At 34.2% G+C, this 20,015-nt stretch overlaps 2 protein-coding genes across 50 annotated transcripts in view; one reads left to right on the top strand and one right to left on the bottom strand.

Moving 5' to 3' along the window:
* Positions 1-5,735, top strand: part of LOC126724294 (uncharacterized) — a 55,579-nt gene extending 49,844 nt beyond the window's left edge. For 2 of the 5 annotated variants that reach the window (XR_007654866.1, XR_007654858.1), the window contains exons 2-5: positions 3,757-3,845; positions 3,943-4,003; positions 4,499-4,585; positions 5,294-5,735. The gene's annotated coding sequence lies outside the window, so the exon portion shown is untranslated. Of the gene's footprint in view, positions 1-1,875; positions 2,027-3,756; positions 3,846-3,942; positions 4,004-4,498; positions 4,586-5,278 lie in introns of those variants that run through there. The other 3 variants (XR_007654863.1, XR_007654865.1, XR_007654861.1) reach the window with 3 other exon arrangements.
* LOC126724263 (putative disease resistance protein RGA4) overlaps positions 1-19,354 on the bottom strand; it is a 149,556-nt gene extending 130,202 nt beyond the window's left edge. For 28 of the 45 annotated variants that reach the window (XM_050428790.1, XM_050428786.1, XM_050428788.1 and 25 more), the window contains exons 1-8: positions 15,644-19,333; positions 15,305-15,393; positions 15,058-15,146; positions 14,613-14,701; positions 14,209-14,518; positions 11,201-12,174; positions 10,702-10,761; positions 10,186-10,597 (exon numbers count right to left, since the gene is read on the bottom strand). In XM_050428790.1, the coding sequence (XP_050284747.1) occupies positions 15,705-19,319 (3,615 nt within the window). In that variant the 5' untranslated portion in view covers positions 19,320-19,333 and the 3' untranslated portion in view covers positions 10,186-10,597; positions 10,702-10,761; positions 11,201-12,174; ... (3 more) ...; positions 15,305-15,393; positions 15,644-15,704. Of the gene's footprint in view, positions 1-7,871; positions 8,402-8,904; positions 9,161-9,299; positions 9,397-9,555; positions 9,655-9,739; positions 9,883-9,968; positions 10,068-10,185; positions 10,598-10,697; positions 10,762-11,200; positions 12,175-14,208; positions 14,519-14,612; positions 14,702-15,057; positions 15,147-15,304; positions 15,394-15,643 lie in introns of those variants that run through there. The other 17 variants (XM_050428806.1, XM_050428804.1, XM_050428805.1 and 14 more) reach the window with 13 other exon arrangements.
* Between the last annotated feature and the right edge of the window lie 661 nt (positions 19,355-20,015).

Raw genomic sequence — 20,015 nt, forward strand, 5'->3', positions numbered from 1 at the left:
TGCTTCATTTAAGCACACGGCGTCGTTTACAAGCCCCACATGCAGAACACGCTTTGCATTACGGCGTCGTTTGTTCTTTTGTTTAGTAGTTGCCCTCTTAGGCTTTTAAAAAACCCAACGCAACCGTACAGGTTTTCCGTGCACGTCCCAGACTGGACCGCTAGAAATTAATTGATTTATTCATTTTTGGGTTGAAGTTTCTGACTTTTGTTTGGTGGCAAAGAAAATCTGGGAGCTGAAATGAAGATTTTTTAATCAGCATTCTTTTTTTTGGGACACCTAAATTGGGTGGGGTAGGGCCGTAGGGGTTAAAAATGATTGGAATTTTTATGACCTTCGATTTTGGGAATGGAAACTGCCCATTTGGGAGTAGTTGATTTTATAAGGTAACGTGAATGTTAATAAGATAAATAGTTATTGCGATTTTCATTTTTCAAACGTTTCTGGTTTAACTAGTCTTAAGTGCAACGGTTTTACTTGTATGCTATACATATAATCAAATTTGATTTTCTTTAGTGTAATGGTTATTGTAAGCATCCTTTACTACCTGGAAATTTATTATTCTGTGTTAGTAAAGATTTATGTCTCATTGATTCTTGATCTTCTGGGATTTTGCAGTGAAGATGTGGTGGTTTTCTATAATTGTTGTATTTTGCGTGTTGTTGGTTGATGACTTGTTTTGTCTTTGTGGTTTTCTTTTATTTATCTTTTGAGCAGTTGAATGCATGCTCCGTTGCTTAATTGAACACTATGGTGTTTTACACAAGAATATAAGTTATGCTTTAGTTCAGATATACAAGTTTGGAAATCTGAAAATTTCTTATGATTTCTTCCCTTCTCTTCCCCTTTTCTAAAGAAACATAATGACTGATATCAAAATCATACAACTTTCTTACTTCTAAGGAAATCATCTATACAATTATATACAATCCTTCTCCCATCATTCCACATTCCAGTGAACATGGCCTACGGCGTTCACCTTTTTGTTTCACATATCAGAATGGTCCTCCTTTTTGGTAGATTAGTATGCATCCTAGATTATTGAGATAAGTATTTTTTATTGGATCAACCTGGCTTTGGAAAAAGTACTACATCATAATCTTAAATGATGATTTGATGTGTTATTGTTGTTGATGCTGTTGTCTTTAGTGTTATTATTGTTTTGGGTTGCATCTCAACAGCAAAATGAAGCCTGTAGTCCAGTTAGTTGTGGTAAGACTTTAAGAGTGTGATTAACTGGGCTTTCTTAGTGGTAACTGGAAAACTAGGGGATAATTTATTAACTTTTTTTCTTTTTGAAGTTACAGAAGAAACCTTCCTTGGATGACCAATAGGAGATTTAGTTATGTATTATTTATAATTTTGAAATTATATTTTACGTTGATTGCTATTTTGCTTAGCACTTGGGATTTTAATAGTTTGCTACATGGTGTATCTATTTTGTTTAAACCTGTCTACATATATGCAACCTAAAGAAGGAGTAGGGTATTATTATGTATCTAAATGTAGCATTCTAATCATAAATTACTAATTAGTGTAAATAAATAAGCTTATAGGTTATAAGTTCAGGTCCTTGTTTTATTTTTTTTGATAAGTAAGTTCATGTCCTTGTTTTATAAATTTATTAATAGTGTAGAGAGAAAAAAGAACGTGTTAAATTACCGATTGCCTCAAAAGCTTAAACTATTGGGATATGGTAAATTTTATCATTTAACCACATACTTTTAATAACATGAATAAAATAATACCTAGAAAAGAGAATATACCCTTTCACTTGACTATGTTGATGCCATCTCTACCAAACACTGTGACCACACAGATTGGAATATCACCCCTTGTCTTCACAACTTACATCTTACTCTTGTTCTTCTTAGCACTATTAGGAACCAACAACCTACAACTGCCAGCACCTCAGGACGTTTCCGCCTGCAATTCAGACATCTGCATTTCATATCCCCTTCTCACCAGATTATCCCCTGAAGCACCAGTGTACCCCTATGTCACTAAGGATGTTATGGTACTAGTGGTACTTTCCTGTTTGCTTTTCACTAAGGCCTCCCAAGTTTCCCTGTTGAACATGCTCCTTTCTTGCTTCGGTTTATTATTATTATTATTGTTGTTGTTGTTGTTGTTGTTATTACTTGAACCCCTCCCTTCCCTGTACCCCAAGCACGTATGTGCTTGGGAGGTACCAATCCGCATAAGAGGCGGTTGGTTGCTACATTGCGCATTTCAAGTGTCCTGTATCTGTATTCTGTGCCAGGAATTGATATAATCATCTACAAAATTACAAATTGCTTACCTCACTGAAGGCTCTAGCATAGCAGATTAACATTTTCTAAAACAATGTGACAATTTTGTTCTCTCACACTCTCTCTTTTGTGCTTGTTTTTCTGAGTCTCTGTGGTTTATTTTCTGGCTTTATTGATAAGTATAGGTGGGGTACAAACGGTCTATTTCTTTTTTTGTGGCAGTTGTATTATTGATGTTCCTAGAGTTGCTGTCAGAATGGCTTCTAGTCAATGCTGTTCCAAGAATTATACACCTTTTGTTTGTAATTTACTTCCATCTAGGAGAGGGTTAGCTTTATGACTCCTTTAATGGGTAGAATGTTTGTTGTGTTCCAGCATAAGGTCAAGCCAGGCTCATACACTTGGAGACATCACAGGCCACACACCCCCCCCCCTCCCCCCCATGAAGGCCCCCCCTCCACGAAGATCTGGTTTTGTGGATGACCTGTTTGATATGTTCAACTCCATAGAAGAATTAACAGCCTCCGAGACAGCTCTCGACCCCATGGAAGAATTAACATCCTTGGAGATGGCTCTTTTATTAAGGGATCTAATTCTGGATACATCTGACTCATCAAGTGATGAAGAAGATTTTTATAGCCCATGAGCTACTAGATATAGCCAGTTGTAATCATGTTGATTGTCTGTGGGGATTTTCTAAACATTGCTGTGTTGGCATTTTGTCAGCCTACTACTCTCTGCATTAGCAGAAAGACTTGCTTGTAGTTTTTGAACTCTATATTACGACAAGATACTATTATTTATAATTGATATCTTGATTTCCCTGCTGCGGTTAGATTGTTTCTGCTTGGGACTTACTGGCATTATCCAATGTTGATGTCAATAAGCCTTGGAGTGGAGGTTCTTTGGTAGATATTTGATTGCTGGAGCACATAATAATTTTATGTTTGTCATTAATGGTGCTCAGTTTCCTTGGATACTTTGTAAGCAAAGAACTTTCTTGTTGTTTGACATGTACACTTCAATTTCCTGTTTAAAGGTCTTCCTTTTACACATTTTCTCTTTTTAGTGAGTTTATGCTCCTTATAGTTTGATATTTTAAGACATTTGACAAACATGGCCGGTGAAGTGATTACCACTGTGGTGTATAATGTTTATATTTGTTATATTTCTTTCCCATGAGTGGAAGAGGGGTTACTAAGCTTGTTGAGCTTCTTTTGGAAAACCTTCAGTAAAGGGTTCTGTGGACTAGCTTTATGAAGTGGTTTGTTTGCAAATATGGGTTGTTACAGAAGGCTCATCTTTGTGACTTGTATGTCATGTTACAAATGTACTCATTTTCTGTGCTGCATCATTTTTCTCTATACAGGTTTATGAGCCTTCTCAGCTTGAAAGTATATGCATCTGCTTTTTATTTCCCCTATTTTGGTTATGGGGGTTGCATGCAATGTAATAAGTTCAGAGCCTCATTAGGTTTTTCTGCGTGGATGTTCTCTTATTGCAGCATGCATATCGAGATGGCTGTCTAGAGGAGGTAGTTCTACGTCATCTTGGGTCTGAAGATGGAGAAACTGTGATAGCTAAAAATATTAGGTTTTGTCTGTACCTTTTGTTGTTATTCTGCTCAGTCCATTTTTTCCCCTTAAATAATTTAATATTCCCATGCTCACTGAGTTTTGGTTATTGCCAGGCTGTCAGAGTTCCTTGGTAACATGCGTATAAGGTGAACAGATGCTGTTTTATAGTCTAGAGTAAGTACGAAGTTATGACTTGGATTCTGCTTTCCGTACAAGTATTTTGTACATTACTACTTGACCTGTGGATTAATTTTTTGATGTTCCTTACTTATCAAAAAAAAAAAAAAATTTGATGTTCCTTAATCTTAGGAAATTTTTTATTCCAACGAGAGCTCAAACATTAAATAAAAGTAAATTTGTATACTGTGTACTCGTGGTGCAAGGGTTTTACCTGACCTCTACTTGGAATGCATTAGCAGTCATTGACATGCTAGGTATATTGAGCAAAAAATATCAGTCTTTGACAAATAATGGCTTTGTTGGCCATCAGGAAAGTTTTCAATGATGGCATGCTCTCGTACTCACTGAATCTAAAGGATTGTCTTGATGTTATAAACTTATAATACCACCTTAGCACTGTGGTTTTGCAAAAAAACTGGTCATCAGTTGCACTAGTTTCATCAATTGCAAAAAGTATCTTAATTGCTTGAACCTGTATTCATATTGCAGGATATCTAATGATATGGAGAAATCATGCGCCACTTCAATTGCTGAGTTCTTTTCAAATGCCAGTGTGGCACTCCAGTTGTTTTTGAGGTATGATGCAATAGAGATATTTATATGCTTTTCTAAGATTTGTGTAAGTTGATGGTTGCTCAGTTGGACCCCTGAAGTGACCTTCAATGTCTCTTTGCTTTACAAATATATATTTTGGTTCCATTGCCTCTGCTGCCCAGTTGTATTTATTCACCTTTCAATGGTGAGATGTTTGATTCTACCTGTTATGGGTGTTGGGAATTTTAGGTTTCGGTATTTTTTTTGGTCCAACAAAGATTTAGACGTTTAGTCTTGGTGCAATGTCAAGTGCCTTCCACAAAAAGTAACAAGTTGTGGGTTTTTTTTTTTTTTTTTTTTTTTATGTGAACAAGTTGTGAGTTTGACCTTCGTATTTGACTTGATGATTGGTTCCTATTTCTAAGTTTATATTGATAACTTGGATTGACACGAAATTATTGGGCGGTTCTTACGACTCATGCAAATGAAATATGCAGTAATAGTTTATAGGTCACAAGCTTTTGTTAGGATTTACATGTGCCATACAAATAAGGTTGCAAGATTCTTCTACAAATCTGTGAATCCTAGGAATTCTTTCTCCATGTCACTTCTTTTTAATTAATTTATGATTAAAAGAAACGGCAGTAAAAAGTCAAGATGAGGAAATTGTTTTTTTTAGAAGTATTATATTTTAGTCACTGTTCTCTGAACCTCTTATTGCTATCATTAACACAGATTTGCTTGCTGTAGGGGACCAGAACATGGAGTGTTGGGCATGCTATACTATTTATCAAGGTGCATCTTCTATCAAAGTAATAAAAATCGTCATGCATTGGATGGGTATGTTTGAGAGTTCTCATCAGCTGTCTATTTATGGGATAATGATCTTTAGCAATGGGCGTGCAAATAGCCGTGTTGTTACCTAGTTGAATGGTTCTCCCTCACCAACAGTGATATATTTGGAACTGTTTATATAATTGTTTTTTCTGGCTTCCATTCTTGTCAATATGGAGCTGTGATGACATGTTCTGGGCAACATTGTCTGAGGTCTTTTGTATTCTAATCTGAATTTTTCTGCTGTTTGAGGACATTGGATCTTGCAGGATGTAAATGGGGTTTAGAGCTCCCTAAAATCAATTTCATTTATAGATACTTATATCACTTGTTATACATGAAAGATTAGCTTCCTCTCTCACTCTCTCCTTGCTCACTAGCTTAAAAATGGTTAGAGTTTCAAATATACGTTTAGGTGCAAAATAACCAAAAATTAGTCGTCAAGATAGAAATTTGACTTTAACTTAATTTAATTGTATATGTGTGTAAATCTCTTTCTGGGAGACTTGAACTCGGCCCTTGTCCCCCACACCTCACAAGCAGTTATACTTGTGGAGTGACCATCACATCAATAGTACACCGTGGTTTAATTGTATAATTCTAGCCTTGAAAACATATGAATGAAGTTTAAACTCTTGATTAATGTATAATTTGGACAAAAATATTCTTTTCGGTCCTGAAATATAATTTATATTCTATTTTTGTCCCCAAAATATATAATGTCCCTCGTATATCTATTCGCTGTTATGTTTTCTATCGGTGTGTATTACAGAATGCATATTTTGGAAAACAAAATAGAATCTAGATTGTTTTGGAAATGAAAAGCTTATCTTTGAAATATGGCTTTGATTTTGTTTAATTTTTTTTTTAATCTTTTTATTAAACCTGTAAAAAAAATTAACAAGAGTGGAAGGGAACACTGGCTGTAAAACATTTTAATTGTTTATGGACAAAAATAAAACCTTTTAAATCTTAAGAAAGACAATCAAAAGATATAATTAAATGAAACCTCCAGCTGCCATTGGTCTCACAGGCTGCTTCCTTACATAGAAATCTTGAGCTCTGAGAAGGTGACTAGTGCATATGCAATAGTGGCAAAAGAGTTGAAAAGTGGCTTATTGTGCCATCACAATGATCTCAGTATGTAGTTTCACAATTCGATCTAACTAGGCCAATCTTTTATACATTAAAAACTTTAATTGGAGGGCTGCTTTACGATATTACACTTTAATTAACATTGTTTTCAAAGCTATACTATGGAACAATTTTACAAATACGAACCTTGTGAAATATTTCAAAGACGGAATTCTCATGACCTTAAAATCTGATGTTGCTGTGAGACCAAACAATATATACCTTGCTTCAATCTGCCTAAACATTTAGGCAACATCACTCATGCATGGACAGGGATCGATGTAAAAGGTGATCCTCTTTGTGTTGAAGCTAGAGCGACACTCTTGGTTGTTTCTAGTTCATTATATGCTTGTTTGGACTACATCTTTTTTTGAAGGCAACACTCCAAAGGGGCGTTTGATTGACAGTGATGTTGCATATGCTGTAATATTAAGTTATTGTAATCTTACATTAATGTAATCTCAATACAAGAATACAACATTATATTGTTTAGAAAGGCGATGAGATTAAAACAGTGTGATATATTTTATAATTTAAAATTATGGTAATGTTAGAAAAAAAAAAAAGAAAAAAAACCAAAAACTTTAATGTTATATCATCATAATATGCATCATATCAATGACACATTACAATGAACCAAACGTCCCCTAAATGTTATTGGATCCATTCAAAATTCTACCTCCGCTCAAAATTCAAAATTCTTATATTTCCTTTCGGCAGGTTATTAGATCCTCAAATAGTTTAGCCCATTCCCTTGTTGCTTCAGCCCCCTTTTATAATTGTACTAGTGCCATTCCCATCTCCTCTAATCCTACTTTGTTTTATCGGTGGAGAAGGTAGATGGGTTGGTCCTAGGTCTTTGTCTTAATAAATTTGTATTAATCAGCAAAATTATAAATATATATATATATATATATATATTTATATGTTATAAAAACTAGAAAAAGAAGAGACTAAGCTCATGCCAAATTTTATGCCATTAACAACTACCCATTCTCTAAATCACATTTGAAAATATACAAGTATGCAAGTATACGTGGTTAGAATTGAAGTTCTATGAGTTACTTGCTATCCGTGAAATATGCATTGATCATATTATCATCATCAACTGTTTTTCCAGTTACTTTAAATGACCCAAGTGTAATACCAGAAGCAACCCAACATTGAGTTGGTTGGGTTGACTATAGATTGACTTTTGTAGAAAATGGTATCTGGATGGTACTCCTATGTAAGATTTATTTGTAAAAATTATTATGGCTTTAGAATTCAAAAGATCTCACAAACAACTATTTTGAAAGAAAAAAAAAAAAGAAAGCCAAACGAAGAATAAACAATCACACAATAGAGAGAACACTAAGGATTTACGTGGTTCGGCCTTTGGCCTACATCCACGGGCGGTGACAAGGAGAAAGTTTCACTAACAAATATGGAGAGTACAAAGGTCGTGTAGAACCACTCTCACAAACCCAAACCCCAATACACCCAAATAACTCTATATCAAAGAGTTCCCTTTCAACTCTTAACATAATTCAAGGCTAAACAATAGTTGTCATCCATGCAAAGAATCAATTTGAAAAATGGCTAATAGACAATCCAATTCAAAGACACAACAACATCAACATTGACTACCCCAGTTACATAATTTCTTGATTCAAGACAGCCATTGCATATTTAATGGCTTGGGTAGATCCACCAGGGATGGCATCCATGACCTCATTCACTTTAGCCTCTACTTTCTCCTTGTCAACTAGGAACATTGTCTCCCAACTCTTTTTGTTGCTTCTAGTTTGGTACAAAACTGAGTCAGCTTGGTTCTTTCTATCTATGGCATCCCACTCTTCCTTGTCTTCCTTTTGCAAAAGTTTCAGCTTCTTTAACCATCCTATCCACCTGCAACATTTTTGTTTTGTACATACAAACATGGGGTTAGTAACATAATTAGGTTACGTATACAGGTTATAATAAAAAATGTGAACGCTTCCTTTTTTTTTTTTTTTTTCAAATCGAAAAACAACGCTTGAAATGCTGAGATTTTAGAAAGAAATGAAAGATGTAGGTTCTTTGTAGAACATGGTAGCATGATTGAATGGGGTGATAAATAAATAAATAAAAAGCTCCTTGTGCTACAATATAAATTATTAGAAAGCGGCATATTCCACTAATGGTTTAAATTTTTCTTGATATATGTATTAGTTATTTCTCAAATAGATTAAATAATTATAGTTAGCAAGATAGTTTGGGATTCAGGCTTATTCAGACTCATTCTAATAGTATCTCTGGCCACAACATCTTCAACCACCAGATTTTAATTCATGCCTTCTGTTAAGAACTAAAACTTGTTATATCTAGTTTAAACAAAAACCAAATTCACGATAGTTTTTGCAAATACATACCTCATCACTTGGCATGGTGCTAGCACTGGTTTTGGCTCTACAAAAAAATTTTCAAGGGATTTGTTGGCCTTCATGAACTCTCTCTCATCCGTTTTTTAGATAGACAGAGAACTCTCTCTCACCCTGATAGACGTTAATCCCTTCACTGGTCTGTCCATCTGCTGTGGTGGAGAACACCTCTGATTTGGAAGTTGGTGAATTGTGTTCCTTGCGATAATCTTTGTCATTGCACCCCCCCCAAAGTTTTCAAGCGCTTCTATGGTGAGAAATACAAGAGCACAATGTCATTAACTTCTCCAGCTAAAAAACAAGAGTCTGGAAATAAAACTGACACAAATACGTGGAAAAAAAAAAAAAAAAAAAAAAAACACTAGAATAACAGGAAAAGGGCAAACCTGAACGGCAGCCCCAAAAGCAACAACTTCATCTATATCTTTGGAGGAAAGCCTATGAGAAAGTTAATTGCAGTTGTAATCCGGTGAGGCAAGTAGACTACCAGATGACAGAAAAAGAGAGTTCAAAATCAAAAGAAAGAAAACTGAAGTGATGGAGATAAAACAAATACAGTGATATTGCATATGAGTTATTCTATTTCTGAACATGCATGGTGCCAAACCATGGAGTAAAAATTTCAATTGCCAAAAAGCATACCTGTCTAACAAATCTGAATACAGCTCGTCAAATTTGGCACTTGTCAGCATGGTGTCAAGGTGTTTTGGGCCATCCACAATGGCGATAACGAAAGGTAAACTGGAAAAGAAAATGTTTTTTCTCTGTGATTATGGCAAAGAGAGAGATCAACATAAAGAAAGAAGGCATAGAAACAGGCACATACTTAATATTTGTCCGAGTCAGAGATGACAGCTCCATCTTTGCTTTCTCAGCAGTCTCTGTGAGACGTTGTAGAGCTTGCTTGTCATTTAGATGATCTATGCCTTCATCTTTCTTAAAGTTTTCAGCAAGCCAATCAACTATTCTCTATTAAAAATTATAGAATGTAAGGGTGTAATTTAGTCACAACTAACTATAAATCAGAAAACAAAGAATATAAGCTAAAGATCTACTCTTTTCTCTTGTTTCAACCTTGTCCATATCATCGCCTCCTAGATGAGTGTCAGCCAAGGTAGGACGTACCTCAAATACTCCATCTCCAACATGAAGAACTGCATGGGAAAAACATAACAGAAGTATTTAAGGTTCATTACCTATTCTGTATATGTTTACATGTCACAGCTCAGAATTCTTCAAATTTGATTATAGACAAGTGTAACTGATCAGTACCTTAGCTACATCAGCTTCTCAAATCCTGAAACTATCCAAGCAAAAAATCCCATCATCAGATTACCAAAGAAATTTCTTCAGATTATCTGATTCTTCTAGGTAATTGGCATTTGCTAGATGCTTATCCCTATAAAATATTTCTCATGATAGTTCTTGTAATTAAAGTACTGTTATGTATATACTATATAGGTAATAGAGTTACAATTTGAAACACATTAGAAAAAAAGAAAAAAAAAAATCATCACAAGTTTGTTTTGTTATTGAAAAAATTACACTAGGATAAAAGTTAGCTTAGGTTTTCACCGAGGGTGGCTGAAAAGTCCAAGAACTGGCCACCCTGAAATTTTACTTTATCTGAAGATAGGTAGTAATCTTGTTGCTAACACCAAGCTACAGTTCATCCAAATGCAACCTATCATAAATAAGTTTGAGAATTAACATTAGAAAAAAAGGAAAAAAGAGGGAAATAATACTAGAAAACAAATAGCACCGATTAGGGATATCTGTTGTACCAACCATCAATGCAAAATTACAAACAGGATTCCTCAGAGCAGCAACAACAAACTTTTCTGGTGCCTGCAGCATTAGAAAAAAAATATGATCTGATTCTTAAGTGAGCCCCAGTTCATTTGAGAAATCAAATATGAATGTGTATCATTAATCATAACATCCACTTTACCAAGTATTTGCATGCAGTGCACCATGAATTAAACAGAGAGAAATGATAAAAACGTGACACACAAGACCACCGGTCCATGTAGGACAAGTAGCCCACTTATAAGTTTGACTTGCACTAATCTCTCAACTATCTAATCCATAATGGAAGAGATTTCTTTGTGGAAAACCACTAGCTGGTAATAGATATCTTAACAATCAAATGCTAGACTCAAAACAAATAAAACTTGGAAGGCACAAGGGATATAGGAGGAAAGATTGAGAGATAAATTAAATTACCAAAAAAAAGAAAAAAAAAAAGAGGGGAAGTAAAAATATACAAATTTCATAATTAAAGCACCTGACCAATCAAGTGGGTTGTCAGCGAGTCCCTTGTCAATGACATGATCTATAGCTATGAGTAGATCATTTACATCCTGTGCATAACATAGAATAAAGAAAACAGGGTTTATATGAGATTCCCAACTAGTATCGCAATGCAAGAATTCAAATAACATTTTTTAAATTAAGAAGAAAAAAATGACCATAGCAGGTGTAACAAAACTAGATACATAATAAGTACCTATTGCCCAACTTTCCCTGGAAGAGATTGTAATGCTTCTTCACCAAAACCTAGTGAACCTCTGAGATAAATTACCATGTTAGAAGAAACTAGAAAGATAATCAGGCATATGTTGATGTAAGTAATATTGGTATTCAAAAGAGGCTTTTTCAAGCATGTGATCCTTAAAATCCTAAAGGACCCAAACAAACATTAAAGATGCTGTAAAATCAAGTAGCATGCAACAAGCAATTGGCATACCACTTCCTCTTAAACCATGAATAATGGAAAGCAAATAACACTTGAGAGACATTTTTCATTTCTCTAAAGGAGGGAAAAAAAAAAAAAAAAAAACTTTAAACGATATTACAAAAAGATTTGCCATCTTAAATCAAAATCTAGGACATAAGACAGAATCCTAAGGAGACCAAAGAAACTATAGTTTTTAATCTCAAGTTTTACAAACAAAGACCTTTTCTGAATATTGTTTGCGAATGCTATAGAAATCACTCCAAGATTCCAAATTTCTTAAGAATATTATTTTACCTAAATTTTCCAAAAATTCCAAATTTCTACCATCTTTCAATAAATTTTCCAAAAATTCAAAACAAAAGAACAAAGTAACCTAATCTATGTAATAAGATATATTAAGATAGGAGTGAGATATGCACCATATTATCTTCTTCTAGTTGCAGTAAATTCACTAAAAACTGTTTGTTTCCAAATTCAAAGTTCCTACATGCAGATTTCAATAACTGATAAATTCACTAAACCTGAAACAAAAGGAAGAATGAAGAGAATCAGTATTTAGTAAATTCAAAGTGAACTTAGAAAGGAGATGCATGAATGTAAGAAAGTAGTGGCATTGAATCCCTCTGAATCAACTGACCAGATCTCAAGATTTTTTTTCTCAATAAGTGGAAAAAAAAAAAAAAAAAAAAAAATCCCTTCTCAGTTCCCAGATAACAATGTAATGAGATAAAACTAAGGGCACGTTTGGTAGACTGTAATGATAATTACATAGGAATAGGAATAGCTATTACAAGGAATGGAAGATGCTGTAATGTAATAATTATTCCTATTCAGTTGTTTGGTAACCCTATAGTAATAGAACCCTGAATATGTATTCCACATGTTTGGTACAACATCTTAAAACGATGTAATGAAAGCTTTTTAAATGAAATTACCTAAAATGCCCTTATTATAATAAATACATTTTTTATAAGGATTGCTTTAATAATCCCAATCTGGAATGGAGACCTCTAATGATTTTTTTTTTTTTTTTTTTTGGTTTAATAAACCCAATCCTTTTTCTTTTTTTTTTTTGGATTACTTTCATTTCATTGCACTAAAATTAACTTGTCTTTTTTTTTTTTTTTATTCTCAACGTTGTCTAACACCCGTAAAATTTGCCCAACAAACAATATCACTATTTCATTATTCTTTCAACTGTAAATACTACCAACAACTAAATATCTCAATTTGAAATCCCATTCATTCATTTTTATTGATGTACGTTCTTTGTTTCTATTAGGAGCTTAGGATCCCCACATATTACATATAGTATATATTAGACACGTTAATATATATATATATATATATTATATTGATTTGCTTTAGATTGGCTGGCTGACCGTGATATATATATATATATATATATTATATTGATTTGCTTTAGATTGGCTAGCTGACCGTGATATATAAAAATCTTTTGTTAAAATATATATATATATATATATATTATATTGATTTGCTTTAGATTGGCTGGCTGACCGTGATATATATATATATATATATATTATATTGATTTGCTTTAGATTGGTTGGCTGATTACGCTCAGTGTTTCTAATCTTTGCTTCACAGAACCTCACAGCTATACAAATATCAATTATGGCAAATTTGATATAATGTCAAAAAAGAAAGAAAAAAAAAAGAAATTGATATGGATAGCAGAAACAGAGAGCAGTACCTGTAGAAATTGCAGATCTATGGGCAGAAAAAAAAATCCTAACAAGAGAGAGCAGCAACTGAGGGTGAGTAAAAGGAAATACCCATACAAATAAATGAGAAAAGAAGAGAGAGAGAGGGTGCAATACCTGTGGAAATCGCAGACCTAAGGGAAGAAGGAAAAAAAAAATTCCTTGAGAAGAGGGAGCAGCAACTGAGGGTGAAAGAAAGACAATACCCATATAAATAGATCTCTAGCAGCGGGAAAATAAAATTTTAGAGAGGAAAGAGATGGAAAATTTAGGAAGGAGATGAAATTTTGGAGAAGATGCAGGTAGTGAGGGATTTTGGAAATTTTGTTAACAGAGCAAGGAGAAGTTTTGGAGAAAATATGGGTAGTGGGGGATTTTGGGATTTTTGTTCAGAGCAAGGAGAAAGAAATTTTTGGAGAAGGCGGGTAGAGGGGGATTTTGGGAATTTTGGGAATTTTGTTTAAGCAAAGCGTATTACGTTTAGCAAGGCAATAGGGATTCAGCACTTTTAATAAGGAATGTCTATTCCTCATTTTAAGGAATAGAGATTCATATGGAATGATTATTACAGGTAATAAAAACATAACCAAACAACTGTAAAGTTAAACCATAGGAATAGCTATTACATTACAATTGCTATTACACTTTACCAAACGTACCCTAAATAAAAATTTATAGTTACATTGTAGAGAACATGATTTTTATTACAAATTTTTTGATTCATATGGTTACAAAGTGAAGTGAGTTACAGAAACTAAAGGCACAAACTGAAAATCATGACCAACCTATTTTAATTAAGAAATAAATATAGTGAGTTAAAACAATTACTTGTTTAGGTTTAAAATTTTCAATAGCTTCACAAAGAAATCGTCAAATATCCAAGGAATCAGCTACGGACATAATGAAGCCATTCTTGAAAAGGAACAACTCTTCTGTTAACACCTTCTTGTGATCTTTATCCAAGCCAAACTACTAGATATAAGTTTGAGAACATACAAAAATAAGAATATAAATGAAGGAAAAAATAAGATTTACCATTGATTTTTTCATTAGAGGCAAACATAATTGCAGCAACGACTTGCTTTGGAGATCACAAACTCCAATCTGTTCTTATATATATTCCAAGCTTTTCCATATTCTGCAAACAAATTATACTTCTAATTGAAGGAAAACAAGCAGAATTTGGATAATTTATTGACAAAGAAAACTGAATTTAAAGGAGATGTATGGACCTGTAGTTAAATTGGACCAGAATATCCTTCTGAAATACATTCAATTTAGGATGCGAGCAGTCTTGGACCATTTCCCTAGCAATTTCTGCCTGGAATCATTCCAGAAAAGTGAGGAAAAGAAAATAAAACAAAGTTTTCAATATTCTGTTTATGTCAGTTTGGCTTACAATAAAAGAACTATGCATTTGATGTGAGAATTCAATTGATTTTCTTTCTCCTTTTTCAAATGACAAACTATGTATAACTCTATAATTTTATTTTATTGATCCTATCTTCTTATCCAAATATTGTTCATAAAGTAAAATCCATCACAGTACTTCTGCATGTCCAAACTATGTTATCATTGTACAGTGAACAAAAATCAGCCATAATGTAAGAACCCAAAAACCACACTGGATATTCTTGTTTGTTGATAAAGTGTTAAAGCTAACAAAATAGCAAATACCTGAATATAAAACAGCTTCCTAGAGGGTCGTTGTCAATAAAGATCATTCACCAGAATGTTATCAAATTTAACAAGTGCCAGATTTTACTCTGTTTATTCAGAATCAAGAACCCAAACAAAGAAGTGTCATTTTGTAGTTTATATAAAGGCAGAAATCATTAGAATGAACAAACAAATGAGAATCATATCTAGAATGAAATTTGTATGCAAAGGGAAAAGAGAATGAAACAAAAAACAAGATAATCACCTAAGCCATGGACTCGTTGCACTTGTTCCTAAGGTTCTGAACATGCCCAGATACTTACACCTCCGTTTGTTCTGTGCTTCCAATTAAATCTACATCAAAAATCAAAGAAAATTATAGTAATAACCCTTAAAAGTTTGGTTGCTGAATGATCAATAAAAATTTAACAAGAAATCCTTTATGTCTCTGCAGTTAAGCTGTTCCAATTTCAAAATAAATAAATAAACGTGTCTGATTTTTAATTACCAGAAAACCTAAACAAATTACCAATTCAATTATACCAGGACTGAATATATACAGAATAGAAAAGCTCAGTTTCTTTTGAAAGCATAGAATGCATACCAAGTGAAAGAGGGGAGTGGCCGTTGCAGAAGACGAAGTAGAGCCGTTTGCTGCTGTGGTCTCACCACTTCCATCTGATTTCCAAATTAGGGAAATCCTTATCGATTTTATTTTTGTATTTTTCCGTTAACTGAGGACAAGCAAGAATTTCCAGTTTTTGTAAAGACTTGAGACAGCCATCATCAGGTAGTGTTGTGAGATTGGGACATTCCACAATGGAAAGCTTTTCAAGCGAGATTGGATTCCTAATTGATTCGGGGAAAGTAATCAAATTGGGAAAGTCATCAATCCGCAGCCACCGTAAAGAAGTGAGACAACTAATCTCAAGAAGTGATGTCAGATTAGGCTCGCATCTGTAAATCCCAAGATATTCAAGTGAGGTGAGTTCCGGCAAAGTCATTAAATTTGGACAGTTTGAAATGCGGAGCTGTTTTAGGGTGGAAATACATTGAAGACCCACAGGGAGAGACTTCATTTTCGGAATGCCTTTGAAACGTAAATGACGGAGACAATTGAGCCATCGCCATTCCATGCCATCATCATGCATGTCTCTTAATGGATCGAACTCCTCGCAATTGACAATTGTTAGTCTAGGGCAATTCCCAATTCGTAGTTGCTTGAGAGAATATAGTGCCCACTCAGCCGGAAGAGACTCTATATCTTCTATAGAATCCAAAGTCATTTTATTTAATTTGGAGAGAGGAGAAGAAGAGGATAATGAAGAGGAGGAAGAGGGAACTAAAAAAGTCATTGACATTGTCTCTTGCAAAGGCTTCGAACTGACATTCTCTAAATATAGAGATTCTTCGAGATTGGGAAACAGGGGCATGGAAGTCATTTCAGGGCAATTACTAATCCCCAAAGAAGAAAGAAGAGGAAATAAAGGCAGTGAGTTGTGAGACTGATCTTGTTGATGATCTGGTGTTGACGCAGATGTTGTTGCAACTAAATCCCTCCCTGTTCTCCCCCACCATCCCTTCAAATTAGGACATTCAATTATTGTGAGTGACTTTAGAGATGGGAAGAACGGTGTCGATAATGTTGTGGATGAAGCAGGCACCTCGTTACTCATATCATTGTCGGATATATACTCCAAATCATTCATCGTGATAAGCCTTAGAGATTTTAAAGAGAGGAGATGAGACAATGGTGGCAGATATCGGCATCTCTTACAACTCTCTATCCTTAAATCAACAAGATTTATGAGAGAAGAGATCCAACTTGAAAATTTCACACCCTTATACTGATACACTTCCAAATATTTGAGATTTTTGTGTGGTTGGGGGTCTTCTAATAACTTCACATCTTCATTATTATCTACTTGATCTTGATGATACCATTTTAATATCAATTTTTCAAGATGTTGCTTCTCCCTTAAATTCACAACAATGGATTCTGAGTTAGCTTCTTTCAACCGTTCCAAATGTGAGATCTCTAATGTTCCTCGCAGGTTTAGCTTCTTCAATTCGCATAATCCACCAATGTGGGAGGAGGTGCTCACAATGAATAATGGTAATGTTTGAAGTGAAGTCATTTGCCCTAATCCACGAGGCATATGACTCAAATTATCACAACCATGATTATAAAGATGTTTGAGGTTAACCAATTCTCTAAACTTTTTGGGTAATTCTTTAAGACCTGTACAACCATAAAGTTTTAGTACTTGCAAATTCAACAATGTAGTAATTGAGTCAGGGAGAGTTTCAATATCCTCATTAAAAGAAACATCAAGATACTTTAGATGTATTAACTTCCCTATAGAATTTGGTATTGATGTAATCTTCAATGCATGTAAATCTAATGCACGCAAGCTCTTGAAACTCAAAATAATTGTATTCAGCATTGACTCATCTAGCAAGACATCTGGCAAGTCAACCAATTCATACCACCTATGTGTAAGAAGAAATGTACGTACCTTTACTGCTTTAACCAACAACCTTAAAGTTTCAGTAAAAGATGAGTTAATAGATAATGGACATGATACGTGACGATTTTTTTCATTTATATTTTTGCCATCAAAACTAATGAGCCGGCACTCCTCACCTGCAATAGCTTCTGCAAGGTCATGAATTAAATCATGCATCTTGTATTTTAGGTCTCCATATACATTTATTTCCTCAAAGAATGACCTCCAAAGTAAATCCTTGAAATACTCATTACCAACATCCTCTAATTGTTGGTTTTTGATTGATGATTGGACAAACCCTTGTGCTATCCATAGTTGTATTACTGTTTCCTTATCCATCTCATAATCTTTGGGAAACAAAGAGCAATAAGTGAAATAACTCTTTAAATGTGATGGGAGATGATCATAACTCAACTTTAAAATTGGTAAAATTCCATTCTCTTGAATTACATTTGCTTCTATATTATCCTTCACGAATGACCATTCAGACTCTTCTTCCTTGAAGTATAACAGATTTCCTATGGACTTTATAGCAAGTGGTACCCCTTGACACATGTTTACAATCTCCTTTCCAATTGTCACGAGTTTAGGATTGTTGGCCTCTTGCCCATTTCTAAATGCTACTTGCCTAAATAAAACCCAAGATTGTTCTTGCGACAGACCATTGAGAAAATATGGTGGAACTTTGCATGTAATATCTGCAACCAATCTAAGACGACTAGTTATTATAATCTTACTGCCTTTGAAACCACCCATTAAAAGACTTTTCAATTCACGCCAGTTTTCAGGATCTTCATTCCATATATCATCTAATACAAGTAAGTATTTTTTTCCATCAATTTTTTTACGAAGTTGACTTTGCAACTGATCTATTACAAGGTTTCCAGCTAGTGCATTATCAGAAGTAGAAGCTATTATCTTTTCAATAATTATTTTCAAATCAAAAACATCAGAGACGCATGCCCACATTTTTAACTCAAAGTATTTTTGAACTTTCTCATCATTGTACACATATTGAGCAAGTGTAGTCTTCCCTAAGCCCCCGATCCCCACAATGGGAATGACCGAAACATTCTCTTCTACATTAGAGTCAAATAATAGGTTTTTGATCTTCTGTTTGTCCTCATCCCTCCCAATAACATCTTCTCCCGGAACAAAAGAGTGAGTCTCCCTCTTCCTACTCATAGCATTGTTCTCTACGTTGTCTACTTCCAAGTTAAACTTGTTCTTATCTTCTGCTATTGCATTTAGCTTTTGCCTCATTGCCTTTATTTTACGACTCATCTTACCACGAAAAGCTAGTTGGTTTGACTTTGAAAAGAAAGTGCGTACCTCTTTTGTGACTTTATTCCCACTCACCATGCTTCGCCTTGTAGCTTCAGTTGAAAACTCACTCAACAAGTCATCTGCGTCATAAACTGCATCGTTGAGCTTTTGGAGCCAGTCCTTGACTTGATGGTTATGACTTTGCTGCTCCGCTGCATCCTGAAGTACAGCTTGGACCGTGGAAACGGTGTTCTTGATTTTTTCAAGCTCATCTTTAACACCCCAGAGTGATCCAATCTCTTGGAAAGTCTGAGAGCCCAGATTTTCAATAATTTTCTGTGCAAGACCAAAGAGGATTGCTTCGGCCATTTCTTGGTAGTAGCTGAAAGGAACGCTTAAAGAGAGAGATGAATGCTGGCTAGAAGTGATGAAGTTTGTGTAAAAGTAATGCTGCAGTGAAGGGAGACCGAGTTTCTTAATGTGGACGAATGTCATCGATATCATTCATTTCCTATGGTCATTTTCTTGGTACAATCATGCAGAGAAAAAACAACCAAAAAAAAAAAAAAATAAACCTTGTTCTCCTTATCTGGTTTAATGTTATTGCAGATTATCAAAAAAAAAAAAAAAAAAATAATAATAATAATAATAAAAAAATAAAAACCAAAAGAAAACAAGTGGGACAGAGGCATAGTTAGAAATTTTGTCCAGTAGCCGAAAAATTATTGTGCCAGTGATACCATCATTCAAACAGTACTTTTTGTGTTTATCCTATCCGTCTTTACTACCCACCCACTCCCATACGACATTTATCAAAATCTAAGTTTTGTCTTTGACTTGGTCTCTCCCTTCCTTCTTTTTCTTTCTAATCCTATTTTGATTTCACACTTCACCCAAACAAATCGTTTTGGCTCAACAAAAACATAACACTTGACCAAACCAAGAGCACTATAGTTAGAGCTATTGGCTCTTTTTTTTTTTATAGTTGGTAGAAGTAGAAGTAGATATAACCTATAGAGGAACCATAATTCAAAAAACTTATAGAACATAATAGAAGCGCTCCACTAGGTTTTGTCCGACTGCTTAATTCCATTTTAAGGTATACAGAAGTACAAATTGAAATTAAAAAAAAAAAAAGAAAAAAAAAGCGTTGTACAAATTCATAAAATAAACCAAAACAAATGTATATTTCTTTTTTGA

This window comes from Quercus robur, chromosome 4, assembly GCF_932294415.1.
Source record: "Quercus robur chromosome 4, dhQueRobu3.1, whole genome shotgun sequence".
In the NCBI taxonomy this organism is placed as follows: domain Eukaryota; kingdom Viridiplantae; phylum Streptophyta; class Magnoliopsida; order Fagales; family Fagaceae; genus Quercus; species Quercus robur.